The 24,204-nt window shown below is 45.6% G+C and overlaps 1 protein-coding gene across 20 annotated transcripts in view; it reads right to left on the reverse strand.

The window, feature by feature from the left end:
* Positions 1-24,204, reverse strand: part of PLCE1 (phospholipase C epsilon 1) — a 311,578-nt gene that overhangs the window by 230,880 nt on the left and 56,494 nt on the right. For 4 of the 20 annotated variants that reach the window (XR_016222120.1, XM_089314717.1, XM_070057587.2 and 1 more), the window contains exon 1: positions 749-884. The exons of 9 other annotated variants lie outside the window; for them this stretch is intronic. Coding sequence is in view for 5 of the 11 variants with exons in the window: in XM_089314717.1 (XP_089170843.1) it covers positions 749-799 (51 nt within the window). In the remaining 6 variants the exon portion in view is untranslated. Of the gene's footprint in view, positions 1-519; positions 920-24,204 lie in introns of those variants that run through there. 7 more of the 20 variants (XM_089314722.1, XM_089314720.1, XM_089314718.1 and 4 more) reach the window with 4 other exon arrangements.

A 24,204-nucleotide genomic window follows, 5' to 3' on the forward strand; every position in this document is an offset into this window, starting at 1 on the left:
TTCTCTTTAAAATTACTTATAATTCAGGATATTTCTTACTAGTATCATATTCGCAGAAGTCAAAAGATCAAAACAAGCACACACAAAAAAAGAAAACCAAAAATAAATCAAATCTGCAAAAAAGAACAACTAATTCAGAGCTAGTATCCTGTAGAAAAGACCAAGTTAGAAGTTTTCATTAAACTAAATGCTGATATATAACACACCATAGGCTCTTGTAAACAGAATGAAAACAAACTATTAAGATCCTTTTCAAGAACTTCTAGCTCAAAATACAAACAAACAAAAAAAAGCCGTCTCAAAGTTGTGATTGGGGGAAAGAAAAAATTCACGCCTATGAAGTTAAGCATTTTGGATTAAAACATTTTAGAAGCTTTCTTAACAAGGAAAGAAAGCTGATTCTCTTTGTAAAATGTCTCAGAGAAGTTGTATTTTGGCTGACACTGCACGGTGGTACAGTTCCCCAGGATTCCATGAAACAAGCCCACCAGAGGACTGCTTAGAAATCGGAGCTCTTACCTGGTCTTCTGGACGCCTCCTGCATCCACATCCATCCTTTACCAAGGTAAAACTGGGTACCTCAGAGAGGGAAGAGCCAAGCACCCTTCAAGGCAGGCTGGGAGTGTGCAAAGCCTCAGCTGACAGCCTGCTTCCCTCTCCTGGGGCTCTCTGCCTAAGAGGCTGCACAGAAACCAAGCCGGTGCCAAATCTTAATCCCTTTGCAGAATCTCACATGGAGCTGCCTCACCTCTTCCATTCCTGCAAAGCCTCTTCCTGCTGCACTTCCTTCTGAAACCATTCATCACCAATACGACTCACCGAGTGCAGCCCAGTCTCAGGCCATGGTGAAGAATCCCGCAGCGTGCAGGGTGATGAGTGTGTGCATTAGCCAGAACGAAATGATGTCATATTCAGAATCAAGGCAGGGCTGGGACCCAGACTCAGGGCACTGCAAGAATCTCGCTGAAATACAACTTTTTATGGCAGGAAAAAATGCCCTAAGGGTTTAGGAAGTTGGACTCTGTAAATTTAGGGTTATCTGAATTATTCTGGTTTCATCAAAAGTGCCATGTTTTCCAAATAGAAACTCAGAACTTCCCAATCACCCATAGTTTGTCAAGTAAAAATAACAAAAAGCAGCGAATGGAAGCTAAAGTGTTTTAAGGCACAAAGAACTCAGTATCGGGGTATCTGGAGGTCATATGTTGAAGGATGTGCGCGCCTGCCCTGGTGCCCAAAACCAGACTCCTTCAACGTAGAAGTGGCTTCAAAATTAAGGTGACTGAAGAAAGGCAGTGTTGGCTAAGCCAGTGGTCCATTTTTTGCTGACAACTAATTTCTAAAAAGATTTATTAGAAAGAGGGAGAGACAAAGAGAGAGATCTTCCATCTGCTGTTTCACTTTCCAAATGGTGGCAATGGCTAGGGCTAGGCCAGCTTAAAGCCAGGAGCCTGGATCTCCATCTGTGTCTCCCAGGTGGGTGCAGTGTCCCAAGCACTTGGGCCATTTTCTGCTGCTTTCGAAGGCACGTTAGCAGGGAGCTGGGTTAGAAGACAAGCTGCTGGGACTCAAACTGGTTGCTCACATGGGAAGCTGGATTTTGCAGGGAGCGGCTTAACCTGCTACACCACAGTGCAGGCTCCTGCCTATAACTGTTGATGAACTGAAAACCCAGGGGTTCCCAACTCCAATCCTGATGAGCAACAACTACTGATTTACTACAAAGCTCAGGTTCTCTGGTTGGGGTGGACAGATCTGAAACACCACATTGCTGCTGGACGCAAAGGGGATTGCTGGAGAGCGTAGAGTTTGCCAAAGCACCTGCTCAGAAGAGAGATCAGGTCAGGCTTCGCAGGTTACACAGGTCCTGGAGGGAATGTGCTGATGATCCTGATAGTCAGTTTTAAGCAGTGGTTACCATGTGCCAAGCACAACACCACCATGAGGTAGAGACTATCCTTGTTCCTGTTCTAATGACGAAAGCAAAGCTCAGAGAGGGTATGTGGTGGTAAGCTGGCAGGTAGGGCACCAGGTCTGTCGGACACACTCTTTAACCATTAGTCTGGAGGGCTCCAGCCAGCACTGTGAGCTACACAGCCAGCACAGGCCCTGCACCCTGTGTTACTACCCAGAGTGTGGGAAGCATGTGCTGGGAGCTCCAGGACGGCAGATCCCAAATCCTTGGCTTCCGTTGCCCAGGGGCACCAGGTCCCAGAGCTCCTGGGCTGGTGTGAGGCCCTTGCACAGCAGGGGGGAACCTCCCAATGCAGGGGCAAGAAGCAGAGGCCACAGGAAAGGAGCTCTGGCCTGGCCCACTTCTGCCAGGTGCCAGCAGGTGAACTTACTCAATCCACTTAGTCCACTTCCCTTCCTGGATCTCAGACATTGGACCGAGATGGGCTCTAGGATTCCTTCCTGCGTGAATTTTCTATGAACAGTGATTTTAAATGATACAACTACTGGATAATTCCAGATTTTTCAAAAATCAGCACTTAGGCATCCATAAAGATTTCACTCCAATTGGATAATGACAATCACCCCCATTTAGACCTTGTGCCTGGAGCACTCCATGAATAGTCTCCCATGTCCTTATCAAAGCCCCCATCAGAAAAGCATTCTTTGCTCCATTCCACAAATGAGTAAACAGAGGCTCAGAAGCAGTGGACAATTTGCACTGGGCCACAGAGCTGGTAAAAGGGGTGGACAGGCTGGAGGCGGGCCTGGCAGATTCCAGAGGCACTACAAGGCCCATTGTTCCCACAGTGCCCACAATGCTCTGAGCAATTCTGCGATTTGGAAATGTTTTTGAGAACCCGTATGTTTGATTTTCGCAGATACACATAGTTGAGGATCTGCCCCGTGCTGGGCACTGCAGAGGGTGTGAAAGGGTGTGGAGACAGAGATAGCTATGCCATACGGGAGATCGGGCAAAGTGTCGTGGCCCAGACACAAAGCACAATGGGAGTTCGGGCAAGTGAGAAATTGCTTTGAAATGATCCAAATTACTGCTAATATGCTCACGGGTGGTAAATACCCTTCCTCCGAGGTTGGATCCAATTCTGGCATGCAGGCAGGCCCATCAGAGCCAAGTCTGGGGAACAGAGTGGGTCATCAGGCTGGGCAATACCATTTTTGGTCACAAGCTAGGTGTGGCTATAAAATACAACAGTGAGATGGATTTTCCTGTGTGGCCCAGACCAGCTCCAACAGCAGTTCCTTAAGGGCAGCTCCCCAAAGGCTTTGAGCAATGATAGCATCTCTAGATGAAAGGCAGGGTCACCCCAGCGATTCCTAGAGACCTGGCTTCCCCAGCTCAGCACTTGGCCACCCCAGAGGCAGTGTCCGGCAGCATCGTTTGTCTGCCTGCCTGCTGTGACTCCCAATTAGTGGGTTTCCAGTTTGCTTGCTTGCTGTACCTGGCACAGTGCTAACCTCAGGAAGAGCCTCAATAAATGTTTGTTGACTGGCCAACTGACTGAGAGATACTTCTGAATGAATAAATGCTATTATTTGTTTTTAAAAACTGTCTTACTATTTTGTCATATTTGGACATCTGCATAGTGACTGTGGGCACACAGCTGAGCCCAGCGGACAAATTAAGGCTATACTCTCTGGGGCCGGCGCTGTAATGCAGCAGATTAACACCCTGGCCTGAAGCGCCAGCATCCCATATGGGTGCCAGTTCAAGACCCAGCTGCTCCACTTCCGATCCAGCTCTCTGCTATGGCCTGGGTTAGCAGAATATGGCCCCAAGTCCTTGGGTCCCTGCACCCGTATGGGAGACCTGGAAGAAGCTCCTGGTTCCTGGCTTCAGATCAGCAGAGCTCTAGCCGTTGTGGCCAATTGGGGAGTGAACCATTGGACAGAGGACCTCTCTCTCTGCTTCTCCTCTCTCTGTGTAACTCTGGCTTGCAAATAAATAAATATATCTTTTTTTTTTTTAAAGGCTATACTCTCCCAGTCTGTCTACCAGACTGGGCCCTTGGTGGCTGGCCTGGCTATGACTGGCCACTATGATTTCCCATCCTGCCCCTACCTGTGGCCACTCTTATATTCAATGATCACAGGAGAGGCATAAGACAGTAAACCTTCCAGCATGTAGGATCTGTTTGGGACTTGTGACAAAGGGCTGACTGCTGCCTCCATTAGTGCCTGCACTGGCAGTCAGGCAGCCAATGGGGATTGTCGCTGTGACCCCAACAGGGCCAGGCGGGGTGCCTCCTGGACATGTGGAGCTCCCCACAGCCAACCTGGCTTCCTAGCAGACCTAAGCCCCAGGGAGGGATCCCGCAGCACAGTCCTGCCCAATACACACTCCAAATCATGGCTCCTGTCCTGAGAGTCCACAGATTCTTTGAATCAGGAGAACCAACCAGAGGTCAGAGCAGATCTCATGACAGCCAGAAACCAAGGAGGTTTCTCTAGTCCCGCGTGGTCCTCAATTTCCCCCTCCCCTCCATTGCCTTTTTCCCTGATTGTTTCCCATTTATGGTTTGCTTACAGATGAGCCACAGAAACAAGCCAATCCCAGAATGCCGAAAGTCAAAGGAATTTGGGGGTTTCAGAATTGGGGGAGTCTCCAATCCCAGGTCGCGCCGGTCCACCACTAGGGAAGGAAGGAGATGGTGAGACCTCAGCCAGGCTACTTAACCTGCCTGGATTTCCTCATTTGTAAATAAAGATGAGAAACAGCACCACCAAACCCAGGCCAGGTAACAAGAAGCACAAAAACACTTAGAATAGGGTCTGGCCCACGGTAGGTCTCTACCAGTGCCGCTGTTGTGGCCGCTGTTGCTGTTTCAGACTCCTGCGGATGGAGCAGGAGCAGACACGGTGTGCGGCTGACACTGCGGTGTGCATTTGCCACATCCTTTTGCACCACACACGCGGTTTATCGCATTTATTGACACCAACGGGTCTGATGGAGCCTTCTAGAGTAAAGTACCTAATGTGAATGGCAACTGCATGCGGTTCTAGGATTTCGAGACCTGAGTCATCTGAGGGAAGCCGGAGCTGGGGGTCCCTGCCACTTAGCTTCGAGGTGCTCGGCAAATGGAACAGCAAAGGAAACACCCGAGAGATGGCACTGACGTCATCCAGTCAGCAACAGTGTCAGGCTTCAAGCAGAGAAACATTTTCCTGGCTGCAAATTGGAAGAGCAATTTATAAGCTGGGCTACCCAGACATCAGATAACATAAAGGACAGCGCCTTCCTCTTGCATCAAAGATTCAGAGACATCGCTCCCACGGCCCAGACCTAAATGGCCTCTCTGTAAAGGCTGCAGGCTCTCGGGAAAGTGTAGCTCGAGGCAGGCATTCGAGTGGTCTCGCAGGATGTCGGCATGAGAAGGGACTTTTAGTCTACCCCCTTGTTCTACAGACACTGAGTGGGGACAGACTCAGCTCTGGTCCAGTTCTTCTCATCCCATTCCAAACTCTTGCCTTCTTCCCTCATTTCTTCTACCAACAAAAACAAGCATCCCCTGGGCTTCTCCCCACCAAAAAACAGCAAAACTGCCAGGCTCCTGCACACTGAGAATCTCCTCAGAGTTCACTGAAACATGAATGTGAAGGGTCAGCATTGTGGTGCAGCCACTTGCAACACCAGCATGCCATGTGGGCCCTGGTTCGAGTCCTGGCTGCTCTACTTCTGACCAAGCTCCCTGCTAACGTGCCTGGGAAAGCGGCAGAGGTTGGCCCAAGTGCTTGGACTCTGCCACCCACATGGGAGACCTAGATGGGTGTTCCTGGCTCCTGGCTTCAACCTGGCCAGCCAGGTTCCAGCCATTTGGGAAGTGAACCAACAGATGGATGATCTCTTTCTCTCTCTCTCTCTCATTCTCTCTCTCCCCTCACTCCTCTCCCGTTCTCATTGTAACTCTGCCTTTCAAATAAATACATATTAAAGAAAAAAAAAAACTGGTAACAGGTTTCAATTTTCAAAGTCCAGCCTCAAGAACTTGTAGGTGGCTCTAGGAAGCTGTGCAGCACACAGAGCTGCTCTCAGCTGCAGCTGGCTACTGCTGATAGCCACGATGCACTCCTTACCTGCAAGTCTGCTTTGAAAAGTCTGTGTGTGTGTGTGTGTGTGTGTGTGTGTGTATTTGTAGATATTATCCTGAAAAGTGTTGTGTTAAGAGCTCTAAGGGGTAGCTTCCTTTAATTTTTCCAAAAATAAGACCCAGGAGTTCCGTGAGTAAACCAGGATTTGAACCGTATTAACTGGCTGCAGAGCACAAAGTCTTGCTTCACTTTGGGCTGTCTCCACAGCCGGTTCCCAGTTCCCCTTCCAGAACGTCAGGCTTTGCAAAGATGATCTTCAGATCGGGACAATTCTTTAATTGTGGTATTCTAGAGAAAACTTCAAAATGAGGGGCCCCCCAAAGTACACCCACACATCCTACCTAACAGGGCCAAACACCTCTAGCCCACTGGGGAAACCAGTGTTTGCTGTCGCCAGCCTAGAAACAAGGGCGGCAGACCAGGGCAGCTGGACACATGGACTGTGGCCAGCAGATGTGGGCGCAGCTTCCAGCTCTGGCCCAGGCTGGCGCATGGCTCCCTGGTCCTCAGCGTCCTCCTCACGGAGTTGTGAGGCATGGCAGGCCGTGACATCAACAAGGTTGCTTAGAAAAGCAGCAGGCACCTACTGTGGGCTCAGCAGAAAGGAGCTCACAACAACCACAGATGTGTGTTCAGGATATCAGAAGCCAGACCAACAGTTGCAGTCAATATTAGTGAAGCTCCCGGATGTGAAGTAGACGCCGCTGAACGGCTGAGGCAGCCTCCCACTCTCCACACGCAACCCCACACTCCTCCTCACAAACATGCTCCTCTCCTACTCGCACAGCACCCACACGCCGTGGGTGCTCCTGGGTCCCCAGCAGCACCCTGACTGCCAACATACTACATCCACGCTCAGACTCTCAGCCAGGAATGGAAACACCAACTCTCTGTTGCTCCTTCTTACCAGGAACTGGGCTGTGAACGTAACAATCGTGGGGAACTGCCGAGTGTGTCTGAGCTTAAAAGTTGAAACTATGGCCTTTGACCTGATCCCCAGACAGCCACACACCTAAAATCTCACTCTCTTTACTCCACGTAAAATTGCATTTAACACATTTGCTCAAAACTTTTCCATTGGTTTTTCTACAATGTTCTGTAGTTTTTCACATATTAATCTTGCTGTTTTTGTTAAATTTATTGCTAAGTATTTTATTCTTCTTGATGTAACTATACTGGGAATTTGTGATAATTTCATTTCCAGATTATTCATTGCTGGTGTACAGAAATACAACTGACTTTGGTAGAGGATCCTATACCCAGCCATTAGCGCTTATTAACAGATGTTACAAATAACATTCATGCATTCATTCAAAAAGTACAATCTGGGTGTGGGCATTGGGTGTAGCCACCTAAAATGCCCCCATCCTGTATCAGGGTGCCTGGGTTTGAGTCCTGGCTCTGCTTTTGACTCCAGCTTCTTGCCAATGTGCACTCTGGGAGGCAGCAGGTGATGGCTCAAGTACTGGCCCACATGGGAGACCGGGAGGGAGTTCCAGGCTCCTGGCCCTGGCCTGGCCCAGCCCTGGCTGTTTCAGGCATTTGGGAGTAAACCAAGGGATGGGATATATCTTTCCTGCTATCTTTTTCTGTCTCTTTCTGCCTTTCAACCAAATAAATAAATAAATATCTTTAAAACACACATTATGGGAGCTGGCGCTGTGGCACAGCAGGTTAACGCTCTGGCCTGAAGCGCCAGCATCCCATTTGGGTGCCGGTTCTGATCCCAGCTGCTCCTCTTCCAATCCAGCTCTCTGCTATGACCTGGGATAGCAGCGGAGGATGGTCCAAGTCCTTGGGTCCCTGCACCCATGTGGGAGCCTCGGAGGAAGCTCCTGGCTCCTGGCTTTGGATCGATGCAGCTCCTGTCATTGCGGCCATCTGGGGAGTGAGCTATCGGATGGAAGACCTCTCTCTCTCTCTCTACCTTTCCTCTCTCTGTGTGTAATTCTGACTTTCAAATAAATAAATAAATCTTTTTTAAAAAAAGAAATAGTGGCCAAAATTAAAAACACACACACACACATTATGAGCATCTGTTATGTTTCAGGCACTGCATGGGGCTCTGGTACATCATGAAGAATCAAGCTTAGACGATCCTTGCCTCCTCCAGGAACTTGGGGCTGGGGAGGGGAATGAGGTACAGGCAAGGTGCACTTCCATGCAGAGAGAACGCCACTGAGCACTATCTGCTTCATGAAGCCAGGTGCCTGCCTGAGGGCCATGGCAGCAGCTTCTCTCCAGTCTCCCATCAGGAAACACTGAGCGTCCCCGTAGCAACTACTCTATTTTCATCCCATGCCCACTGCGAGTTGTGTAGCTGGACAGGCTTTCTTTGCTTTGGTTGCTAGGAAGCTTAGGGCTATGTTGTGGGCAAACTCTAGCAAATGACACGAAGGCAAGGATTATTTTTTATTTTACCTTATTTATTTTCTCTTTGCCCTGATTTTCTCATCTTCTTATATTACCTTGTTTTGGGTAGATCTTTGCAGATTGCTTCAGTTTTTTTTTTTTTTTTTTTTTTTTTTTTTTTTTTTTTTTTAATAGAGACAGGCTGGAAAGGCAGGAAGGCAGGGAGATGTTTCAGTTACTGATTAATACTGGTTAATACTCCTCAGATGCTAACTTACTGTAAGGATCTACTCCATATTTCTGAAGTTCCACCAAGATGTGATTGTATTACCTGCCTGAATGCTTGTACCATCTGCAATGAGAACTATTTCATACTTATAAGGTGCTTTAATCTACTCTTGGCAGGTCTAAATTAAACAAAGTCTATTAGTTTTGTTCGGACACACTGGAAGTGCTTTCCTGGCATCACTTCAATAAAATGTCCTCTCCTTACTAGAAATAGAGAATCCAGGCATGAGCAGGCAAGGTGGAAAGGGAGCCCTTTCCGCCAAGCCATCTGTGATCCAGGAGTTGTGTAGCAGTTAGACCTTGAAGTCTCCTGGACCTGGGTTTGAATCCAGGCTCTGTGACCTACCAGCTGGGGGGTTCTGGAAAGGCTACCTAACCACTCTCCAGTTTGTCACCTCATCTATAAAATTGGGATAACACCCACATCACTGGTTAACAGTACAATCAAATGAGATTTAGCAAATGGCTGAGGACCTGTCTATTAAATACCAGCAACAGAGGTACTAGGTAGTGTAATAAGAAAAATAAGCAGAAGTAGAGAAACATCAGGGAAAGACACAGACCCAGCTGCATGCGGGGCAGTTTGGTTAAGGCAAATTAGATTTCTACCTAATTAAATAAATTAATTCCAGGTAAAGTAAAGATCAAATTGTGAAAAGCCCAAAATTTAAGACATTTTGAGGAAAATACCTTTGTGATCTCAGGGTAGGGAAGGATTTATTAATCAAAAAATATAAGGGGCTGGCACTGTGGTGCAGCAGGTTAATGCCCTGGCCTGAAGCGCTAGCATCCCATATGGGCACCGGTTCTAGTCCCAGATGCTCCTCTTCCAATCCAGCTCCCTTTTATGGCCTGGGAAAGCAGTAGAAGATGGCCCAAGTCCTTGGGCCCCTGTACCCATATGGGAGACCTGGAAGAAGCTCCTGGCTCCTGGCTTCGGATTGGTGCAGCTCCAGCCATTGCAGTCATCTGGGGAATGAACCAACGGATGGAAGACCTTTCTGTCTCTACCTCTGTGTAACTCTGTCTTTGAAAAAATATATATATGTGTGTGTGTATATATATATATATATACACACACATATATATAAAAAGTAGAAGTCATAAAGGAACATGTTAACTAGATCACACTAAAATTGAAGATTTATGCACAACACATAAAAATATAAACAAGGCTGTAAGATAAGCGATGGATGGGAAGAAGGTATCTGCAACACATAGGACAGGCAAGGGAATAATTCAAGTATAGAGAATGGTACAAACCAATAAGAGACACAGCCTTGAAGATAAATGGCAAAAGATATAAACAGCCAATGTGAAAAAGCATCCCAAGTAGCCAATAAACATGAACAATGTTCCAGTAATCAGGGAAATGTAAATCAAAGTAAAGAAAAGCCAGAGTCAAGTTTTCTATCCACCGCCATGCTCAGACTCTCCAGTGACGGGTGTAGCAATTTCCACAAGCCGTCACGTTTAAGTGGGGAGAAGACCTCGAAGAATGGAGCCTCCAACTGCTTCTGCAACCTTGTATTTCTTTAAAATAAACAACAACAAAATCCTGAGACAAACATGGCAAATGCTGCCCCTCTTGAGTCTGGGCAGTGATAGGTGGTCACACGGTCTGTGCCCCTGAGTTTCTTAGTATGCCTTAAATACCCACAACAAACACAAACAAACAATTTCTCTCTAAAGCCATCTGTTGCTACTAAGGAAGAACAACAGGACAGACAGATGGCTCAACAAGGCTGGGACTGGGCCCAGAAAACCAACCAGGATGCCTCAGAGAGGGGCGGTGTACAGGCCAGCAGGTGGGACCAGCAGGACAGGTGAGTGGTGTGAAGACACATGTGTGTTTCAGAGGAAATGCTGGTGAGAAAACAGTCTAAATGCAAGGGAGCCAGCTGGAGTCAAGAGGAGCAGGAGCTGTGCTTGTTCCTTCACTGCACAAAGAGTTACTGCCCCGGAATACTGCCCTGGTCCCTAACAGCACGTCTAATCTTATGCTGGAGAACAGATTCATGAAACGACCTTGGTTAGGAGAAGGAGAGGTACTTTAGGGCTTCCCTGAGGCTCTGAACTAAAGGAAGCCATCATGTAAGAGGCTGGTAGGTGGGAGAGTGTGTCCCAGACACGGTGGACCGGTGTGGGCAAAGGCCCTGGGGTGGACATGAGCTCAGATCCATGAGGCATCACTGCAGACTCTAAAGAAACCTTCATGACAGGTGCAGGGGTGCTGGGAGGAAGAGAACTTCAACGAGGCATTAGGGGGTGTGCATTTACATCTTCCGAAAAGAATGACAACCAAAGAGAACTCATCAAAGATAAAGGACCATGGCTAAACCGTTAAAAAAAAACTTCTACATGCGACAATAAGAGGCTGCCAAGCCACAAAATAGCAATAGTACCTACTGGTCCATGCACAGTTCCCCTTCACCACAGTAAAACCAATGATAAATCTGAGAACAGGTCAGTAGACAGAGCTACAGAGGACACTGGAGATTCTGCAGAGGACCAGGAAAGAAATCCCTAGAACCAGGAAGCAGCAAAGCAGATTGGGTCAGCAGCAGATCAACACACCAACCCCGGAGCACCTTTCTTAAACACTATTTCAGCCTGAGCTGGGCATAGGCACCAAATTCCAGCTGGCATGTGGTGAGATTTTTCCTAAGGGTTTTTGGATGAGCTCTGATGTTAGAGAACAGAAGATAGTATGTTTCAGTTTTTAAAGATTTATTTTATTGGAAAGACAGAGTGAGAGAGTGAGAGAGAGAGAGAGAGAGGTCTTCCATCCACTGATTCACTCTCCAAATGGCTGCAACAGCCAGGGCTGGGCCAGGCTAAAGCCAGGAGCTTCTTCCAGGTCTCTTACATGGGTGCAGGGTCCCAAGCACTTCAGCCATCTTCGGCTGCTTTCACAGGTGCATTAGCAGAGAGCTGGATGGGAAGTGGAGCAGCAGGGAATTGAACGGGCATCCCTATGTGATGCCAGTGTCACATGCAGTGGTTTAACCTGCTGTGCCACAACACCGGCCCCAGAAAATAATATTTTTACACCTGCAATTTTCATAATGGAAACTGACATTTTCTTGGGGTAAAACCAAGGGGAAGAAATATTACTGGAAGCTTTCTCCTAATATCACATCAAACCCAGGCTCCAGGGAGGACATTAATGCCTTCTCATTTCAAACAACACTCAGCACTGGAGTTCTTTCATGGGAGAGCTTTGAGACCATAAATTTACTCCAATGACTTTCTTTGAAAGTTGTGATGAAAATATCCCCACTTGACTGAAGTCATATTTGCTTATTTGCCCTCAAGTGCAAATGTAGTCAACTTGGGACTAATTGTATTTTCTCGAAAAACTTTCAAGAGCCACCAATCGAGAAATATTAAAACTCAGCCAGGGCTTTTGGCACAGTAGTTAAGACATAGCTCGAGACTCCTGTACAACGTATCAGAGTGCCTGGCTTTGAGTCCTGGCTCCACTTCTAATCCATTTTCCAGCTAATGTGCACCCTGGGGATGATGGTTCAAGTACCTGGGTCCCTGCCACCCATGCCAGAGAGACCTAGATGGATTTCTGAGCTCTTGGCTTTGGCCTGGCCTACTCCCAGCTGGTGCCTGCATTTGGAGAATGAACCAGCAGATGGGAGATCTCTCTCTGCTTTTCAAGTAAATAAAAATTAAATTAGAAGAAATATCGAAAGCATCCAGAAAGGGGAAAGTGAACTGGAATAACCCTGCGGAGGGATGCTGCACACACAGTGGCAGGCTTGGGCTCTGGTCTTCCCTGATGGGTTACTGCACAGCAATCCTCACGTTCCTGAAGCCCATTCCCTCAAGAAGGAGGAAGATAAAAAGACCACCTCCGGGAGGTGTGAAGGCTGCATCTAGAAAGGCTTGGTAAGCAGGAAACACAGGAAGCACTCAGTATGTGGTAGCTATGGCCAACATCGTAAGTGAAAAGCAGGACGTGCTTCTCAGGGTCATACTTTGTGTGTTTGCTAATTTGCATCGAAAATGACAAGGCACTGGCAAGAACAATGTCCCAAAAAGATGCAACTGGTTTTTTTAAGATTTATTTTACTCATTTGAAAGTCAGAGTTACACAGAGAGAGAAGGAGAAGCAGAGACAAGAGAGGTCTTCCATCCGCTGGTTCACTCCCCAAATGACCACAATATCCAAAGCTGAGCTGATCTGAAGCCAGCAGCCAGGAGCCAGGAGCCAGGAGCCCCCTCGGGGTCTCTACATGGGTGCAGGGGCCCAAGGGCTTGGGCCATCTTCCCCTGCTTTCCGAGGCCATAGCAGAGAGCTGGATCGAAACAGGAGTGCTGGCCCCGCGCTGTTCTTTATAGGACTAAAATCACCTTAATACCTAACCCTTTTAAGGCTCAAAACAAAATCACCCTTAACTGCTCATTTCAACACAACAGGAGCACAGGGGCCGTATGCCACACATCACTACAACATTAAATTCTTGGGGCAAACTGTTTTTATTAAATAGATTTACTAGGCGGATATGCATCAGAAATCTGGAAGAGCTTTGGAATTCAGTGTTTTTCAGATTCAAAAAAAAAAAAAAAATGAGGTACTTATATGCTACATCACAACCCAGAGATAGACACAGGGCTGGCACTGTGGTGTGATAGGTTAAGCCTCTACCTGTGACGTTGGCATCCCATATGAGCGATGGTTCATGTCCTGGCTACTCCTCTTCCGATCCAGCTCTCTGCTTATGGTCTGCGAAAGCAGTGAAAGATAATCCAAGTCCTTAGGCCCCTGCACCTGCGTGGGAGAACCAGAAGAAACTCCTGGCTTTGCATCAGGTCAGATTTGGCCATTTGTGGAGTGAACCAGCAGCAGATGGAGGACCTTTCTCTCTCCTTCTTCCTCTATCTGTAACTCTACTTTTCAAACAAACAGAATATTTTTTGAAAAAAGTGATTGAGACAGCATCCTGTAATCACATTAATATTTCTTCAACAAAATGTCTAAATCTTCACATTAAATGGAATAAAAACTAAATAGCCTCACACCAGTTCAAGTCGAATTTTGCTACCAATGAGCTTCCGGTGAATTTTTTTTTTCAAAGAAACCATTTATTTAATGAGTACAAATTTCCTAAGTACAACTTTAGGATTATAGTGATTCGTCCCATCATAACTGCCCCCCCACCCCTATTCCTACCCCACCTCCTCCCCCCTCTCCCATTCCCAGTCCCATTCTCCTTAAGAAAAAAAAAAAACTGTTACTCAACAGTCAAGACAAGGGCTATTCCAGTCATTGCTTCTCAAAGTGTCAGTTTCACTTCTACAGATTTCCTTTTAGGTGCTCTGTTAGTTCTCACAGATCAGGGAGAATATATGATATTTGTCCCTTTGTGATTGGCTTATTTCATTAAGTATGATGTTTTCCAGATTCATCCATTTTGTTGCAAGTGACAGGATTTCATTTTTTTTACTGCTGTGTACTATTATATAGAGTACATATCCCATAATTTCTTTAGCCAGTCTTCAGTTGATGGGCATTTAGGTTGATTCCATGTCTTAGCTATTGTGAATTGAGCTGCAATAAACATGGGGGTGCAGATGACTGTTTTATTTGTCAATTTTATTTCCCTTGGGTAAACTCCCAGGATCAGGATGGCTTGGTCATATGGCAGATCTATATTCAGATTTCTGAGGTATCTCCAAATTGCTTTCCATAGTGGTTTTACCAGTTTACATTCCCACCAACAGTAGAGTACCTTTCTCCCCACATCCTCACCAGTTGTTTGTTGATTTCTCTATGAAAGCCATTCTGTCAGGGTTTGGTGAAACCTCACTGTGATTTTGATTTGCATTTCCAAGATGGCTAGTGATCCTGAGCATTTTTTTCATTTGCTTGTTGGCCATTTGGATTTCCTCTTTCGAAAAATGTCTGTTTAAGCCCTTGGCCCATTTCTTAACTGGGTTCTTTTTTTGTTTTTGTGGAGTTTCTTGATCTCTTTATAATTTGGTTATTAATCCTTTATCAGTTGTATTGCTTGCAAATAATTTCTCCCATTCTGTTGGTTGCCTCCTCAGTTTCCTGAGTGTTTCTTTCACAATATTGAAACTGTTCAATTTTATGTAATCCCATTTGCTGATTTTGGCTTTGATTGCCTGTGTCTCTGGGGTCTTTTCCAAGAACTCTTTGCCTGTGCTAATGTCTTGCAGAGTTTCCCCAATGTTCCTTACTTATTTGATGGTATCAGGTCAGAGATTTAGGTCTTTAATCCATTTTGAACGGATTTTCTTATGGAGTATAAGGTGGGGGTTCTGCTTCATACTCCTGCCTGTGGAAATCCAGTTTTCACAGCACCATTTGTTGAAGAGACTGTCTTTACTCCAGTGATTGGTTTTAGATTCTTGGTCAAACATAAGTTGGTTGTAGAGGCTTGGATTGATTTCTGGTGTTTCTATTCTGTTCCATTGGTTTATCCATCTGCTTTTGTACCAGTACCAGGCTGTTTTGATTATAATGTCCTGTAGTAAGTCTTGATTGTGTTGAGGAATGTTCCGTCTATACCCAGTTTGCTTAGAGTTCTCATCAAGAAAGGGTGTTGTATTTTATCAAATGCTTTCTCTGCATCTATTGAGATAATCATATGGTTTTTGGTCTTCAGTTTGTTAATATGATGTATCACATTGACTGATTCACGAATGTTGAACCATCCTTGCATACCAGGGATAAATTCCATTTGGTTGGAGTGAATGATCTTCCTGATGTGTTCTTGGGTTCCACTGGCCAGAATTTTGTTGGGGATTTTTGCATCTATATTCATCAGGGAAATTGGTCTGTAGTTCTCTTTCTCTGTTGTATTTTTTAGGAATTAAGGTGATGCTGGCTTCATAGAAAGAATTTGGGAGGATTCCCTCCCATTCAATTGTTTTGAACAAGTTAAGAAGTGGAGTTAGCTCTTCTTTAAATGGTAGAATTTAGAATTTAGCAGTGAAGCTATCTGGTCCTAGGCTTTTCTTTGTTGGAAGGGTCTTTATTACTGATTCAATTTCTGTCTTGGTAATGGGTCTGTTTAGGTTTTCTATGTCTTCATGGCTCAATTTAGGTAGGTTGTATGTGTCCAGTAATCTGTCCATTTCTTTTAGGTTTCCCAGTTTGTTAGCATACAGCTTTTTTTTTTTTTTTTGGTTAGTTGGGCCAATGGTGTGTCAATTTTTTTTTTCAAAAACCAACTCTTTGTTTTGTTGATCTTTTGTATTATTTTTTCTTGTTTCAATTTTGCTGATTTCTTTTCTAATTTTATTTCTCTTCTCCTAATAGTTTTGGGTTTGGTCTGATGTTGTTTTTCAGGGTCCTTGAGATGCATTAATAGCTTATTTGGTGCCTTTCCAATTTCTTGATGTAGGCACCAATTGCTATAAATTTTCCTATTAACACTGCTTTTGCTGTATCCCATAAGTTTTAATATGTTGTATTGTCATCCTTCATTTGTTTCCAGAAATTTGTTGATTTTTTTAATTTCTCCCATGACCCACTGTTCCTTCAGGAGCATGTTGTTCAGTCTCCATTTGTTTGCATATGTTCCAGCTTCATTGCATTGTGGTCTGAGAAGATGCATGGTATGATTTCAACTTTTCTGAATTTGCTTAGACTTGTGACATGGCCTAGCATGTGGTCAACCCTAGAGAAGATTCCATGCACAGGTGAGAAGAATGTGTATTCTCCAACTGTAGGATGAAAAGGTTCTGTAGATATCTGTTAGGTCCATTTGGTCTATAGTGTTTATTAAATCTGCTGTTTCCTTTGTTGATTCTCTGTCTAGTTGATCTGTCCATTGCTGAAAGTAGAGTACTGAAATCCCCCATTACTACTGTATTTGAGTTTGTATCTCCCTTTAAATCCCTTAACATTTCTTTTAAATAGTCAGGTGCCCTGTAATTGGGTGCATATACATTTATAATAGTCATATATTCCTGTTGAATAGAACCCTTAATCATCACATAGTGTCCTTCTTTGTCTCTTTTAACAGTTTTTGTGTTAAAGTCTATTTTGTCTAATATTAGGATGGCTACACCAGCTCCTTTTTGGCTTCTGTTAGCATGGAATATCTTTTTTCATCCTTTCACTTTTAGTCTGCATGCATCCTTGTTGATGAGATGTTTCTTGTAGGCAGCAAATAGATGGGTTTTGGTTTTTAATCCATTTAGTCAATTCAGTCATTCTGTGTATATTAACTGGAGAGTTAGGCCTTTTACATTCAAGGTGACTATTGATAAGTAAAGATGTTGCCCTGCCATTTTCCATAAATATTCCTATTTTTTACTTTGGATTTCCTTTGTAATTTTACTGGGAGCTTTCCTTCCTTCATTTACCTTCTTCTGTAGTGATGACCATGTTTCTGTGTGCAGCACATCCTTAAGCATCTTTTGCAGAGCTGGACGGGTGTTGATAAATTATTTTAGTTTCTGTTTGTCATAGAAGGCCTTTATTTTACCTTCATTCATAAATCAGAGCTTTGCAGGGTAAAGTATTCTGAGTTGACAGTTTTTTGGGGTTTTTTTGTTTTTTTTTTTTTTTCTTAAGACTTGGACTATATCTTGCCATTCTCTCCAAGCCTATAGGGCTTCTGATGAGAAGTCTGCTATGAGTCTAATTGGAGATCCTCTGAAAGTAATCTGGTGTTTTTCTCATGCACATTTTAGATTCTTTCCTTTGTGTTTTACTGTGGAGAGTTTGATTACAATGTGTCATGGTGAAGCTCTTTTTTGGTCATGTTTATTAGGAGTCCTATGTGCTTCCTGTACTTAGATGACCCTTTCTTTCTCCAAATTGGGGAAATTTTCTGTTATTATTTCACTGAAAAGGCCTTTTAATCCTTTCTCTCTTTCTATGCCTTCAGAAACTCCTGGAACCCGTATGTTGGGTCATTTAATAGTATCCTATGGATTCCCAACAGTGTTTTTTAGTTTCCTCATTTCTTCTTCTTGTGTTTGGTCTGACTGTATAACTTCCTGTGCTTTGTCTTCTAAGTCAGATATTCTTTCTTCTGCTTCATTTATTCTGTTGTTAAGGCTCTCCACTGTAATTTTAATTTGTTCTGAATTCTTCATTTCCAAGATTTAATTTTGATTTCTCTTTAAGATCTCAATTTCATGGGAGAAATTTTCTTTCATGTAATGTATAGATTTCATTAGTTTGTACATTTGCTTCTGATTACTGCTAAGTAATCCTATGATCAATTTTTTGAATTCCATTTCTGGCATTTCTTCAATTTCATAATCTTCACAATCTAGTATTGAGGTGTCATGTTCTTTTGGGGGTGTCACTTTGTCTTCCTTATTCTTGTTTCTCGGATTGGTGCATTTGTTATTTGGTATTTGTGGGGGGGGGATACTCATTGGTTTCTTTGATTTTTCGCTGTGGCAGCTTTTATCTTAGGACTATGTCTGATTGGATTAGTGGAGTGTCTGCTTAGAGGGAATAACTAGAGGTGTGTTGTGGGAGTGGCCAGGGAGCTCCTTTCAGTGCTCCAGGGTAAAGAGTATGTCTGAGGTGACACACCCAGGGTTTGGCGTAGTAAATCTTTTTTTTTTTTTTAATTGGATGGGAGGTTTCTTCTTGTCTGTTGGCATAGACTCAGCTGAGCGCCTCTCCTTGAAGGAGACCAGTCCTAAGCACTAGCCCCAGTGAGTGTATTATTCATCCGCTCTGCCACAAGGACCACACAAAGGATCTGTGCAGTCCTCAGTATAAGCTCAGATTCCCCAGCAATGTCTCTCACCTGGTAACCAGGGAGCCCTAAATCGTGTGGAGCCTCCCACAATGACTGCCCAATGTCCCAGCCACACAGAGTCCTCCCAGGTAGCCTCAATGTTTTCACAGTCCCAACACACAAGCCTCCCACAATCATGAGCACCCAGCCCCCAGATTGTTCATCCCATCAAAATCAGGAGTCTCCACTTGGCTTGTTGGCTGGCACAGCTGTTACATATGTTCAAAATTATGCCTTTGCAGGATGATCAGGGAGAGAGAAAATGTGCCCCCTTTTGTTTTTTTCTTCTCTAGTTTGGCAGGTACAGTATCCCTCACGGGGCTCCAAGACGGATTCCCCTGCAGGCTCTTCCTGCAGCTTTTTCACCAGTGGCTTGTGCTGCAGTCTGGTGTCACCTTCCTCTCCGATGCTGTTGCAGAGGCTCTAAGCTGGCAGGGTCCTAACTTGTACAGTTCTCACCCTCCACGTAGGTCTACTGTGTTCCTCCAATTTATGTAGAGTTTCCTCTTCGGTTTTATCCTTAACTCTTCCCTTTGACTGCACTCTTTCCACTTTTTTTTTAAACTATCTTCTCCTAAACTCAAGCAGCAAGCTCCCTCCTTATTCTACCATCTTAACCCAACTGTGAATTTTCTAAAAAGTTTAGCTCTTAGATCTTTTTGCATTCTAGAACTGTAGATTACAGAGTAGGGAATGAATAAATAAAAGTCCCTATACTTGGGCATTTCACCCGTATGTCCTCATCTTGCAGAAATAAAATCTCAAAGTGCCCCAAATGCAAATCAGTGTTCATTATAACACCATTTTTAATAGCAATGAGTTGGGGCCGGCACCGTGGCTCACTAGGCTAATCCTCCGCCTTGCGGCGCCAGCACACCGGGTTCTAGTCCCGGTTGCCCCTCTTCCAGGCCAGCTCTCTGCTATGACCTGGGAGTGCAGTAGAGGATGGCCCAAGTGCTTGGGCCCTGCACCCCATGGGAGACCAGGAGAAGCACCTGGCTCCTGCCTTTGGATCAGTGCGGTGCGCCAGCCGCAGCCATTGAAGGGTGAACCAACGGCAAAGGAAGACCTTTCTGTCTCTCTCTCACTGTCCACTCTGCCTGTCAAAATAAATAAATAAAAATAAATAAATAATAGCAATGAGTTGGAAACAACTTTAAGTGACTGCCAACAGCAAAATGTATTAATATAGAATCAGAAATCCACACTGTAGAATACTGTGCACCCATGGCATAGAATGAGGTACCTGGGGCAGGCATTTGGTGTGTAAGTGAAGACACCAGCTAGGATGCCATCATCCCATATCACGATGTGCATGGGTTCCAGTCCTAACTCTGAAGGTGACAGCTAACTCTGAGGCAGCAGGTGGTAATGCAAGTCCCTGCCACCCACGAAGGAGACCCAGACTGACTTCCTAGCTCCTGGTTTCCACTTGCTCCAACATCACCTGTTGTGCGCATCTGGAGAGTGAACCAGCAAAAGGCAGTTTTCTCTTTCAAGTAAATAAAATTTAAAACATTTTTTAAATACCTAGATTGAGATTCTCTAGCGAAAATTTCTCAAGCACAGCTCTAGGCAGTAGGGACTAGATAAGGGTTGGCTCTGCTGTGTGCCACAGGATGTCAGTGGCATCCTGCTGTAACAACCAGCCATTGCCAAGTGTTACCCAGGGAGCAAGAATACCCGATTGAAAACCACAACCCTGATGCACTGATAAGTGGAAAAAGCAAGATGTGGAAGGACACATGTTATTTGATGCAAATTTATTCAAATGGAGATGGATCACTGTGCATGCACACCGAAGGTCTGGATAGCTCTGTTGGAGCTCGTGAGTGAACCTACAGGGAGGTGGTGTGGGTGGTAGGCTCTCCTCTTCTCCTCTTTCCAATTACACCATATTTCAGACTGGGAAATTTTTATTTCATCAATGTAGCTTCTGAAATTAAACATGACACAGTCGAACAGTCTGGACGATGCTTTGAAACTGGGAGGGCCAGTCTTGGGCAATGCCAGGCCCCTGTCAGGGTGGACGTCCAGCGGGGCCACAGCGCTGCTTCCAGCACCTGGCCTCTGGCACACTAGAGCCATTATCTGACCATCAGACTGGAGACAGCCCAGTCAAACAGCAGAGTAACAGTCCTCGACGACACACACCAAGCTTCTCCTGAGGATTTTTTTTTTCCCTTTGAGGCAGAAACGAAAGGAATCCTGCCAAGACTCAGCTGAAAGAGAAACTGGTGATAGATTCAGTTCTATTTCCACCTACTGGTAGGAAGAAAGACAACACCGTGAAGTCCGAAGAGGCAGCGCCCCCTTTCCCGCTCGGTTCACGTCCACGCCCTCTAACCCCACGAAGACCTTTTCCCTCTGAACTTGGGCCAGGATGCAGCAATGTCCCAGCAGAATACAAACATAACTGGATTCAAAAGTTCTCCAGAGACTGAGCCGATCAACCACTGGGCAGTTTTCACACAATCTGTTTTTACTCTGGACTGAGAACGCTCACAAGGAAACACATGTTATCATTATTAACTTCCTACTGAACACTGTCTCCAACAAGGACACCCCTGCCCCATCCCTTGTATGGAAAATTTGGGAGTAGGCACTGTGGTTCGGCAGCTTAAGCCACTGCCAGTGCATAGGGGAATACTGGCTCCAGTCCTGGCTGTTTTGTTTTGGATCCAGCACCCTGCTAATGCATTCTGAGAGAGTGATGGCAGAGGACAGCTTGTGTGCTTGGGCCTCTGTCACCCACGCTGGAGACCTGGTTGCAATTCCTGGCTTTGGCCTGTTCCAGTCCAGGAGCACTCTGTGATGCAGCATGTGGGGATCCCTAGTAGCGTCTTTTTTTGGGGGGGTGGGGGGGACAGGCAGAGTTAGAGACAGAGAGAAAGGTCTTCCTTCCCTTGGTTCACCCCCAAGTGGCTGCTACGGCCGGCGCGCTGCGCCGATCCGAAGCCAGGAGCCAGGTGCTTCTCCTGGTCTCCCATGGGGTGCAGGGCCCAAGCACTTGGGCCATCCTCCACTGCACTCCCGGGCCATAGCAGAGAGCTGGACTGGAAGCGGGCAACCGGGACAGAATCCGGCACCCCGACCGGGACTAGAAGCCGGGGTGCCGGCACCACAGGTGGAGGGTTAGCCTAGTGAGCTGTGGCGCCGGCCCCTAGTAGTGTCTTAACCTGCACCTTGATTGCCAGCCCCAGGAACCGCATTCTTTGCAAAGGGTGCAGGTATTCTACAGTGTAGATTTCCTCCCCTTTATTAATGTATTTTCCTGTTGTCATTTAGAGTTGTTTCCGACTCATTGCTATTATAAATGATGCTGCAATAACACTGCTCTACATCTTGGGCATCTTGAGATTTTTATTGCTGTAAGATAAAAGCATAAAAATGCTCAAGTATAGGGAATTGGGGGAGTGAACCAGAGGATATACCTTTCAAGTAGATGAAAATAAACATTTTTTTCAATAAAAATGTATATTATGAAAAAACTGTGGGTGGATTTCAAATTTTTTTCAGGAAAGTAAACTGCTCCTTAACTTTCTCTCCCACAAACTTTCTGAATCTCCTTCATATTAGCGCGTTCATGAAGCTGTCCATGGCTGCCACAGAGGCAGCTGAACTCAGCACAAACACATGAGTTCTGGGGTCGAAAAGACCGGGACTCCGGCCTGAGACTTCCTGGTTTCCTAGCAGCTGACCTTAAACCTCTGCTGGCCGTCATCTGCTCTCCTGGAGAGAGGCGATCCTAACGTTACCCTCTCAGGAGGCCGCCACCAGAACCAGATGAGCTCAGGCACTAAGCACGGTAACTCACCAGGAAATAAGAGCTGCTGACTTTTACTAAGCAGTAATTCCCACTGACTTTCACCCATTTCCCATGTGGAAAACTGAGTCAAACGGTGAAGTCCAGGGGTCAAGGAACTCTGACCAGCAGGACACACACGGAGCTCACTCCCTCCCCCCAGGTCACGGCGCAGGCCTGGCCAAGCTCCCTGTCTGTCCCATTCCACTCCGGAAGAGGATATCATCTGTTGTCATGGCAGGAATGCTGGCGCATTTATCCCATGAGACGCATCTTTCCCCCAGCCCGCTCCTCATGCTTCCATCACTCAGATGACGCTGGACCCCTTAACTGGTGCTTTCAGTGTGTGGCACTTCCATCGTACAACACTGAATGTCTGCAGCTTAGTCAGTAAAGTATTCAGTCTTCCAAGACAAATGACTCCCTAAATCCACGTGTATGGATTTGCCACCTAATTTTACACCAATTCTACTTTCTCCAGTCAAACAGCGTGAACATGAATACATTTGAACAAAAGGAAAAGTCCACCCACCTAATACTTTAAAATGATTTATGGCTGGCACAGAAAATAGCTCATTGGAGCCAAGCACTCATAAAGGATGGATCGGGTGCCCACATTGCAATAGACAATGGGGAGGAGAAGGTGAGTGAGGCAAAGCTGCCCCTCCAAGGTCTCCAAGTCCAGCGGGAGGTGGGCATGTCCCTGGCTACCTGGCCATCCTGCCAAAGGTGCACTAACAAATCGCCACAGAAGGGAGAGGAGACGGAGGCCAATTCTGAAGGTGAACAGAGAGGTTCAGATACGATCTCACAGTTCTAGAAAGACTGGAATCAAGTCAAGAGGAGGAGGGCAAGAAGACAGGCAGTGAAGGTGAGCCACAGGGGCGAGAACAGGAGCCCACCCACTTGAAATCCTACCAGCCCTATGGAAAACACTGTGTGCTGTCAAGGTATTCGTTGTTTATTTTCTAAGAGAGAAACAGAACTTATTAATATAACTACCTCAGTAGTCTAAATATAATTGCTTAAAAAATACCAGGGGCTAGTGCTGTGGCGTAATGGGTAACGCCATTGCCTGCAGTGCTGGCATCCCACATGGGTGCCGGTTCAAGTCCCGGCTGCTCCACTTCCATCCAGCTCTCTGCTACGGCCTGCGAAAGCAGAAGATGGCCCAAGTCCTTGGGCCCCTGCACCCATGTGGAAGACCCAGAAGAAGCTCCTGGCTTCAGATGGGTGCAGCTCCAGCCATTGTGGTCATCTTGGGAGTGAACCAGCGGATTAAAGATGTTCCTCTCTCCCTTCTTCCCTCACCCTCCCCCCACCTTTCTCTTTCTCCTTCTGCCTCTCTGTAATTCTGCCTTTCAAATTAATAAATAAATCTTTAAAAAAATACCAGTCCCTCAAAAGTTTAAAAATCTTACTATCACACACTCCAGTAAACCCACTACCTCAAAAAGTGCATGCTATGATGCACAGTATGAAAAAACATGCATGGATTTCAAACATGTTTGTGCCCAAACTTCTTTAATTTCATTTTCTGTGAACTTTCTGAAGTGCATTGGTGTACAATGGAATGCCATTCAGCTGTACACAGGGGTGATATCCTGTCATTTGTCACAACATGGAAGTCCTTATGATAGGTAAAATATGCCAAACAGAGAAAGACATGTACCACCTGATCTCATTCATGCACAGAACCTAAAATGGCTGATCACACAGCAGCTGGGAGGACTCCTGGTTCCCAGGGCTGGGGAGGGGGAGGCAACTGGAGGCACGGGGAAAGGCTGGTCAGTGGGTGCCAGGTTACAGTGAGACAGCAGAAAGGAGTTCTGGTGGTATATTGTGCAGCAGAGTGACTGCAGACAAGCTACTATATATATATATATATATATATATATATATATATATATATATATATATATATATTTTAAAGGCAAACAA

This window comes from Oryctolagus cuniculus, chromosome 15 (assembly GCF_051225735.1).
Source record: "Oryctolagus cuniculus isolate XC-2025 breed Fujian yellow rabbit chromosome 15, ASM5122573v1, whole genome shotgun sequence".
Lineage (NCBI taxonomy): Eukaryota > Metazoa > Chordata > Mammalia > Lagomorpha > Leporidae > Oryctolagus > Oryctolagus cuniculus.